This window comes from Lycium ferocissimum, chromosome 8 (assembly GCF_029784015.1).
Source record: "Lycium ferocissimum isolate CSIRO_LF1 chromosome 8, AGI_CSIRO_Lferr_CH_V1, whole genome shotgun sequence".
In the NCBI taxonomy this organism is placed as follows: domain Eukaryota; kingdom Viridiplantae; phylum Streptophyta; class Magnoliopsida; order Solanales; family Solanaceae; genus Lycium; species Lycium ferocissimum.
In genome coordinates, this window is record NC_081349.1 from 49,197,261 (window position 1) to 49,207,195 (window position 9,935).

Sequence of the window (9,935 nt, forward strand, 5' to 3'; positions counted from 1 at the left end):
ACTTAGAGACATTTTTGTGAGAATCGCTAAAGCTCTATGGGAAGCATATAAGGAAGATTTTCCAATGGAATTTCAATACTTAGTATCCATGGGAGCAAATCCATACAATTTTACTAATAAAATACATACTTTAATTACAGGAGAAGATCCAAATAGTGGATTAGTAATACTACAAAGAAATGCTTTAATTAAATTAGAACGATTAAGTATAAGAAATGGTTTCATATTAAAAAAATTTTAAATGATTATTTTTATTATTGTACAATTAGTGGAAACGCTTTTGATCAAGAACTAGGAAGGAAATTATTTAATAAACTACTGGAAAGCTCAGGAAGAGAAATAGAAGACGATGGAATAAAAGAGACGGAGTAGTACAAAATCCTAATTTAAAATGATTAATAGGACATAGAATACAACATATAATGGACATACTACAAGAAAAATGCACGCATATACAGCTACAAAAACAATTAAAACAAAATGAGATAATTTTTTGTAAAAGCGTGGTATACACTACTCAGAGTTACGATAAAGACAATTATAAAAAGAAAAGGTATAAGAAATACAGAACTCAATATAATAGGAAGATGTCGTAGAATTAATGGGAAATAGAAAGAGGTGGTTGGTCTTTCTTGTTGGTGATGTCTTTGCTTCTCCACTTGCCGGTATCAACGAGGAAGAAACAACCGTAAACAACAACTAACTATGGCTACAATAGACTTTATATTTCACAGGTTTTGGCTAGACAAGGGATTTGGATTTGATGAAGAGAAGGGGAATATGAAAGTTTTTTAGAGAGAGGTGGTTAGTCTTTCTTCACGTGATAATAACAACTTTGTCCACAAAAAAAAAAAAAAAAAAAAAAACAATCGTTACCGCAGCTATTATTGAAGTCTATTTCTTCATCACTATCTTGTATATATATATATATATATATATATATATATATATATATATATATATATATATATATATTTGATTTGTTTTGATTTTAATAATTAAATATATATATATATATATATATATATATATATATATATATATATATATATATTTGATTTGGTTTGATTTTAATAATTAAAAATTAATCAAATTAATTTGGTTCTAATTTTAACCAAAATTCAACTCATGAACACCCTTGTGTCTGGTGCTATAAATTCGCTTAAAAATGATATAATTTCAAACTTAGGTACTAATAAATCCCCCTATTGACAAAAGAATTCAACTACCTAATTGCTCATTTCCCTTTCTGTCCCTCTATTCACCAACCCTACCATCAACTTCACCAAAATTAATTAAGGCAAAAGAAAAAAGTAACCAACAAAATTAGATTAAAAAAAGAGGAGGAGAAGGGTGCGCACTATTGGCCATTAGTTCAATCCTGACCTCTTTAAATATCCTCCTTCCACTTCCATTTCTCTTCGTCCTCTCCTCAGCCCTTCAACAATCTACTCTAGATTTTTGTCTTTCTCTTTCTGGTCCTCTAATTCCCTTTTTTGTCCCAATTTTCCTCATGGATCCCGTTACAGTTTGGGGTAATGAACCCCTTTGCACCGTCGATCCCGAAATCCACGACCTAATCGAAAAAGAAAAACGCCGTCAATGCACTGGTATCGAACTAATCGCATCCGAAAACTTCACTTCATTTGCCGTTATCGAAGCCTTAGGTAGCGCATTAACAAACAAATACTCTGAAGGTATACCCGGTAACCGTTACTATGGTGGTAACGAATACATCGATCAAATCGAAAACATCACAAGAAGTCGTGCACTTACAGCATTTCATTTAGATCCAACTAAATGGGGTGTTAATGTTCAACCATATTCAGGTAGTCCAGCTAATTTTGCAGCATATACTGCTGTTTTAAACCCACATGATAGGATTATGGGATTGGATTTACCATCTGGTGGACATTTAACACATGGTTATTATACTTCTGGTGGTAAGAAAATATCTGCTACTTCGATTTATTTTGAGAGTTTGCCTTATAAGGTGAATTCTACAGATGGGTATATTGATTATGATAAGTTGGAAGAGAAAGCTTTGGATTTTAGACCTAAATTGATTATTTGTGGTGGTAGTGCTTATCCTAGAGATTGGGATTATAAAAGGTTTAGAGAAGTTGCTGATAAATGTGGGGCTCTTTTGCTTTGTGATATGGCTCACATTAGTGGCCTTGTTGCTGCTCAGGTAATTATGACTTTACATTTTTTTTTTCTTTCTTGTGTGTTAATTGGATCTGCATGATGATTTTGAAATATTTTATTCATAGATCTGCATTTGATCTAGAGATTGTGTGAATTGCCTTAATATATTATAGATCTGAATCTAGTGTTTTATGATCCATGTGTTTAAATTGTTTGATTAATTTTGGGATAATTTGCTGTGAAGTTTTTAAAGGTCTTTTCTTTAACAAGTGGATCTAAATGAGGAAAATATTATGATGTGGGAAGTGGGAACTAGTGCTTTGTGATCCGTGTTTTCATTTTGATTAATTGTTCTTTGGGATAATGATGTGAAGCTTTTAAAGACCTTTCCTTTAACAAGTGGATCTGAGTGTGGAAAAGATTATGATGTGGGAACTAGAATTGGTTGATTTAGTGCTTCAGTGTTCGGCTTAAATGAGCATTATGAGGCTTAATGCGGATAAATTATTTCGATTATACTCAATATAACAGTTCTGATTAATGATTAATTATAACGTATAATTAATCAGCTGTCCTTTTCGTTTGATGTTAGAACTCTGTCGGTGAATTGATACTAGTCTTGGTGACTGCATGGACATTTACTTACGTTATTTTAAGTTGAATCCTGGAAGTGATATTGTATTCTAATGTGCTGAATCTCATTATTTATGGACACAGGAAGCCGCAAATCCCTTTGAATACTGTGACTTGGTCACTACCACCACACACAAGAGCTTGAGGGGTCCAAGGGCCGGTATGATTTTCTACCGCAAGGGCCCTAAGCCACCCAAGAAGGGTCAGCCTGAGGATGCAGTTTATGACTTCGAAGATAAGATTAACTTTGCTGTTTTCCCCTCCCTCCAGGGTGGTCCCCACAACCACCAAATCGGTGCTCTTGCTGTGGCCCTGAAACAGGCTGCGACTCCTGCTTTCAAGGCTTATGCTAAGCAAGTGAAGGCCAATGCAGTTGCTCTCGGTGACTACCTGATGAGCAAAGGATACAAGCTTGTAACTGGTGGAACTGAAAACCATCTTGTCCTTTGGGATCTCAGGCCTCTTGGTTTGACTGGTAAAAGTTCTTTCTATTCTCGATCATTCGAAGAAGTCTTAGAATTTAATAGTGATTGATACAAATTAACCATTTTTTTGCAGGTAACAAGGTTGAGAAGCTTTGTGACCTTGCCAACATCACTGTTAACAAGAATGCTGTTTTTGGTGACAGCAGTGCTTTGGCCCCAGGAGGTGTTCGTATCGGTAAGAGCTCAAAAACTTTGGATATCTTTTTATTCACTATTTCATTTTTAACGTCTATAGACCAGAGAAGTTTTCCTTGAACCTTTATTAAAATCCAATTGGTTAAAAGGTTGATTTGAAGCAAATTATAGGTTTCTTTTCCAAGATCTTGAGCTTGATATAAAATGTTGGATCTTTAATATTTACCCATTTGTAATTGTGTCAATAAGGTGATTAGAGTAGGAAAACAAAAAAACTTAAAAAGGGTGTGTTTGGTATGGAAAAATCCCACCCCAACCCCCCAATTGCCCCCACCTCACCACCCCCACACTCTCATCTCCCTTGTGTTTTGAGGCAATATTTTCTGCTTGCTTATCGAGCACCAAAAAATAAGTAAGAAAATCACTTATTTTTCAAGAAAACATTTCCTTTGTACCAAACACACCCTACAAAGTGTCAGCCTGCCTTGCATTTACTTTTGCACTATTGTGTTTCTACTTGTACTGATTTGTGGCAATTTTTCATTCAAAACGTGAGAGGGCTTTCATCAGCTATCATAGTAGTCTAAATGTTTTAGTTCCATTAATTAACTAAACTGAACTTCCTATTGATAGGTACTCCTGCCATGACATCAAGGGGTTTGGTTGAGAAGGACTTTGAGCAGATCGCCGAGTTCCTCCACAGGGCTGTAACGATCACCTTGAGCATCCAGAAGGAGTATGGAAAGCTTTTGAAGGACTTCAACAAGGGTCTTGTTAACAACAAGGAGATTGAAGAACTTAAGGCTGATGTCGAGAAATTCTCATCCTCTTTTGACATGCCTGGGTTCAAGATGTCTGAGATGAAGTACAAGGACTAAAATCGCAGTATGCATCACAGCTGCTCTCCGTTTCTCGGTTTGTTTCTTTTGTTTTTGGATGGAAGAATTTTTTTTTCTCGACGAGTTGATTCAATTTAGACCCAAAAAAAAAAAAAAAGATGCTTACCTCTTTAATTCTGCACTTGGTATTGTAAAATATTGGATCTTTTCTTGCAAGGGAGTTCGTAAGTGGCCTTCGTGGCATCTAAAATTACGAAAGATTGTAGTAATCCGAAAGGAATAATACCAAGAATGTATGTTTTTCATTTCTTATATCCTAGTAATGCAAACACTGCTCGTTTCGTATGTATGATTGTTCATTTTTACGCATATTGACGAAAATGGTATTTTCTTCTTCGTAATCATTTCTTCAGTTGACAGTGGGAGTACAAAATAATTTTTCATGGTACATTTTTTAGGAATTCTTACATATTTATGGGTAGGTCATTTTGGCCAACTTGATCTGCATTTTGTTCAAGCACAGGTTTGTCGGTAATAAAAGTTGTTTGGTTGGTGGGATGATGATAATAATTTCGGGAATGTTGTATTATTTACTTCTGTGTGTGGTTATGGGTATTAACTATAAAGTAGTTTCAAGATTATTTTATTTTACTATCTGTATTAAAATGATGAGATTAGCTATCCCATATGGAAGGTGGGATAGTTAACCCATGTGATGTTCTTATTTATCCCACTCCACCAACCAAATGAATGGAAGTAGAGTTCTCCAACGTATGAATGAGCTAGACATATATTGCTAGTTGTTTCAAGCGATGATAAACTGGACACTCAAGAAATATGTTGAATAGGCATTTTCGCATCTCTTACAATCAATACATTCTTGTATTTGTGGAGCAAAAGCAATTTGTTGGACTTACAACCGTCCTAGGGATCACTTCTAATACATTAGTGGGGCAGAAGAAATTAGCAGCTCTGATTTCCGCAATCCAAATAGCCCACTAAGATAAATTATCAAACATTGAAAATGAACTTTCTTTAATTTGATTTGTTTGATACAATCATGATAAATGATAAATAATAAGTAGACTATATTCTTGTTAGTTTGATTTGAAAATCAAACAAATCCTTAAAGAAGAAACATACAAATGAGAGTATCTTGAGTTGGACAAGGTTAGATTGTGGCAGATTTTCCCCATCTAAACCCAAGCAAACAATGAACGCCTATAACCAATAGTTAATTACTTGATTTATTGATAATTTTATACGAACCTGTTTAAACCGTATAAATATAATCTAATCCGCCAATGTAGATCTCATAAAATCGGTGCGTTTATGCATTTTTAATGGGCAAAAGGGTTGAAAATAACTATCTTTTAGTTTGGACTCAAAATTATGTGGAGCACTAAAAGTACATAATATTTACAGAAGTGGTGCATTTATAGTTATTCCCCAAATATTCTGTTAGATCATACTCCAAAGACGGAGTCTTCACCAAAAATGATTTTTATCAGGCAAAATGAGCCCATGCCTGTTGAGACTACTCCAGCCACATTACCTATACTTCTTTTACTTCTTGTACTAATAACAACAAAACAATCTTTTAGTCAAGTATTCTTTTTTAGTCCCAGCATCATCAACCTGGGCTTTATGCAATCGAAATATTTGTCAAAATATCTGGCTAATAAAAGAACCATGATAGCTCCACAGATGTGGTGACCGGTGAACTGGCAGTCTTCATGCCCAATTTGTTCATAACAGTCTTTGTAGCTAATGATCTGTACATGTCGTTGAGTTCTTCAGTGGCCATGAAAGATGAACATTCTTCTTTTACATCCTGATCAATTGATTCTAAGACAAAACCCATGCATCCTTGTTTGTATTGTAAAAGGATAAACCTTTGAACAGTCAAACTAAATAGGATAAAATTTGTGTCACCTTTTGGCCGTCAAAAATTCTTTTCTACAAAGCCTTCTCTTTGAACTAGTGGACTCTTGAGTAATAAGAACTTTTAGGCCATGTAAAACAAGCTTTTGAAGAATTGGGGCCTGTAATTTACATTGATAAATCTTTTTGAGCCTAAATCACACCCTAAAAGCTAGTTCAAAGGGAGGAAAATTGCCTAAGCATTATAAGAGGTCTAGGATTCTCGTCTATCACCGATATGATATATTTTCTTCACTTATAGTTATCTAGATCTACTTTAATCAATGCCAATAGGTACATTGTGAATTTATATTTGTGTGGGAAAGAGCCTTTGTTATTTTTAATGTTTTTTAAGGTATTCAAAATTCTACATGCCAATTAATTCAAATTTACTCGGACGAACCACCTAAGAATATCTCAATTCTCAACTATTCCTTAAACAAAAATCATAATAAACACCCTCATATTCCTAATCATGTCATTATTTTTGGACAACCGATAAGCCAATCAACCATAAATATATCTTTTATGAGTAAATATCTTAAAAAATCACTCAACTTGAAGAATGATGTAGTAAAATCATTCAAGTTTGATTTGTATCAATAAAATCACTCAACTTAGGCCTTTCTCTTATAAAATCACTCAACTAAATTTGTCAAAAAAAAAAAAAAAAATTGACATGACAAAATAAACTAATGTTTTATCACATATAGTCATCAACCATACAAATAAAACAAAATTAAAGAAGATCCATATCGTAAACCCGATCCACCCACGCACACACAAATCAAAATGAAACTAAGAAGCATATCTTAGTGATATTTTCCAAATACAATTAATTGCCAAACTTCCGCCAAAATAAAAAAGATTGTAGCTCATAAATTAGTTTCTTGAATAAGATAACTCAAAATCAAACTAAAGCCAAATTTCTGTATAATAGAATCACCCTACCAACGAAAAGAATAAAGAATGTCCCAACTACTTGGGGAGTAGAATTTTGTGCAGTGATAATGTACCCAAAATTTTCATTATTGGATTACGATGAATAAATATAGAATTTAAGAATGAAATAAAAGAATTTAACTTTGTGGTCTTAAACACGTTGAAATATTTATATGGATATAAAATCGTGATACTAAAAATAAAATAAAACAGTTTAATGTGTATATGCTGAGCCATTTCCCTGCACAGTTTGTTTGCTGAAGTAGTCCCTCTCTGAAATCTGATTGCATTCCTATCTCTCCATACCAGATATATCAACATGCCAAATGTGTAGTTGACAATTGCCCAGTAACCAGATTTCCTCCTAGCTGTTGTATTAATCCAAATCAGCTCAGATGCCCAGGTTCCAACAAGCCTATGTTGTCCTAACCAAGCTAGCATCCTAGTCCACAGAGTCTTGACATAAGGACAGTCAAAGAACAAGTACTCAAACATTTCATCAGCCAAACCACAAAACACACAAGTCTGAGGCACTTGCACACCAAATTTCATCAACCTATCTACTGTAGCTAGTCTCTTGTTTGCAGCAAGCCAAAGGATGAACTTAAATTTGGGGTGTAGCTGAGGTTGAAGTACCATGTATTTCCAAGGAACTCGTGGGTATTGTGGCATCATCATAAGATACAACTTCTTAATGCTGAACTTCTCCCTCTGCTGTAGCTGGGATAATCTTTGTGTGAGGTTGCCAGACATGACCTGTAGCCCAAGTAGTATGTCCCTAGTTCCCAGCATTTTCCTAACAACCCAAGCTGCAGTGTTAGGTATTTTATTTTGTCTTAAACGAAAATTAAAGAAGACCCAAATTAATTTATTTTTCCATGTCAGATTATTTTAATGACAAATTTTGTTGAGTGATTTTTTAAAAGAAAAGCCCTAAATTGATTATTTTATTGATATAAAATAAAAATAAAATAAAGTTAGAATAACTTTACTACATAATTTCTCATAATTGAGTGATCTTTTGATATATTTACTCTACCTTTCTCTCTTGATGTCTTTCCTTTAATTTTTGTTACTCTCATTTTATCAGTGTATTTAGGTAATTGCGGTAACATATAGCAATTCTATCACTATCTCTTTATATTGACTAATACATTTTGTATTCTTCAAATAATCTGATAATTAAATAGCCAAAGGAGAAATTCAAAAGCTATTGTATTAATAAATACTTTCTCCGTCCATTTTTACTTGTCATGTATTGACTCGACACTTATATTGAGGAACCACAAAAGAATGACAATTTTACTATATCACCTCTAATTATTGTTAAGTAACCTAATGATTGAAATCAATCAAAATACTTTAAAAGTTGTGCACTCACTAACAATTCCTTGAAGTTTCCAACTTAATAATTAATAATAAGGGTAAAATAGATATGAAATGATAAATTATCTCTTGACTTTTAAACGCAAAAAAAATAGTAAAAAAGTGGATCTAATTGTTTAGCATATTTTTCTTGGAACAAAACTTACTTCGAGCACCTTTTTATTTTTAATATGTATCCGTGACAAATCGTGTAAAGCGTTTTGGACGGAGGGAGATAATACTCCACCGATTGCGGTTCTGCACCAATGGCTTTGACAGAATAGGATAATGCTTCCGCCATTCCTTTTCTTTCTTCATTTGGACGAAATGATCTGGCAGGCAATAGTATTATAGTCAGTGTTCATCGATATCCTTGAGTACTTACACGGCAACTTATATACATAACAAATGAATAATAACACGATTTCCGCTTTCTTTCAGCTTTCTTCTTGCCCCTTCGCAAATAAAATAATTGTCCCGTCATAAAATCAAGAATCAAATTAAATAAGCTTTACATCACACTATAAATCAAGATGCTCACTCCATCATTCTCAACTTCCAATAACGTAACAATGGTTTCCAAAATAAATTTTCTATCCTTCTTTCTCTTTTTGCTCCTCTTATTTTCCCTCTCCACAGCCAAAACACTTCCGAGATCTCGAACTTTTCTTCTTCCAGTAACCAAAGATGCGGCCACTAAACAATATGTCACTGTCATTAACCAGAGAAAACCCTTGTTCCAGTCAAACTTACTGTCGATCTTGGTCAGCGATTTTTATGGATTGATTGTGAAAAAGGCTATGTTAGCTCATCTTATAAACCTGTCCCTTGTGGTTCTGTCACTTGTAAACGTTCATTATCCGGTGCTTGTATTGAATCATGTTTAGATCCTCCTTCACCAGGGTGCAATAATAATTCTTGTTCACATATTCCTTATAACCCCTTTATTCGAACCAGCACTGGTGGTGAACTTGCTCGAGATATCATTTCACTTCAATCAACCGATGGCTCAAATCCTGGTAAACTTTTATCAGCAAATGAAGTAGTTTTTGACTGTGCTCCTAATTCTCTTCTTGCAGGACTAGCAAATGGTGTTAAAGGGATTGTTGAACTTGGAAAAGGTTTTGTTGGATTTCCTACTCAATTGGCTAATGCTTTTTGTGTACCCCGAAAATTTGCTATCTGCTTGAGTTCATCCACAACTTCTCGTGGAGTTATGTTCTTTGGTGATAGTCCTTATGTTTTTCTTCCCGGAATGGATGTTTCAAAACGACTTGTTTACACCCCACTTCTCAATAACCCTGTTAGTACTTGTTAGTACTGGAGGATCTTATTTCACTTGTGAGCCTTCGACGGACTATTTTATTGGAGTGACATCTATCAAAATAAATAGTAATGGCGTGCCAATAAATAGCACATTGTTGACCATCACCAAAGATGGCATAGGCAGAACCAAAATAAGTAC

General features: G+C 34.1%; 1 protein-coding gene, 1 long non-coding RNA gene and 1 pseudogene across 2 annotated transcripts; 2 read left to right on the forward strand and 1 right to left on the reverse strand.

Moving 5' to 3' along the window:
• Window positions 1–1,310: 1,310 nt before the first annotated feature.
• On the forward strand, window positions 1,311–4,585 carry LOC132068686 (serine hydroxymethyltransferase 4-like). The gene is made up of 4 exons (XM_059462354.1): window positions 1,311–2,191; window positions 2,866–3,256; window positions 3,340–3,441; window positions 4,035–4,585. Exons 1-4 carry the CDS (start codon window positions 1,514–1,516, stop codon window positions 4,277–4,279), a joined length of 1,416 nt encoding a protein of 471 aa, XP_059318337.1. The 5' UTR covers window positions 1,311–1,513; the 3' UTR covers window positions 4,280–4,585.
• On the reverse strand, window positions 1,980–2,588 carry LOC132068687 (uncharacterized). Its single transcript, XR_009417473.1, has 2 exons — window positions 2,534–2,588; window positions 1,980–2,403 (listed from the first exon to the last, which is right to left on the reverse strand). It is a non-coding gene; the product is annotated as an uncharacterized LOC132068687 (long non-coding RNA).
• A 4,202-nt stretch (window positions 4,586–8,787) lies between the features above and the next one.
• The window catches only part of LOC132066448 (probable aspartic proteinase GIP2), a 52,375-nt pseudogene continuing 51,227 nt past the window's right edge, over window positions 8,788–9,935 (forward strand).

Coding starts and splice junctions, on each gene's coding strand:
- LOC132068686 (XM_059462354.1), top strand. CDS start 1,514: ATGGATCCCGTTACAGTTTGGGGTAATGAACCCCTTTGCACCGTCGAT. Junction 2,192..2,865: donor GTGGCCTTGTTGCTGCTCAG/GTAATTATGACT, acceptor TTATGGACACAG/GAAGCCGCAAATCCCTTTGA. Junction 3,257..3,339: donor CAGGCCTCTTGGTTTGACTG/GTAAAAGTTCTT, acceptor ATTTTTTTGCAG/GTAACAAGGTTGAGAAGCTT.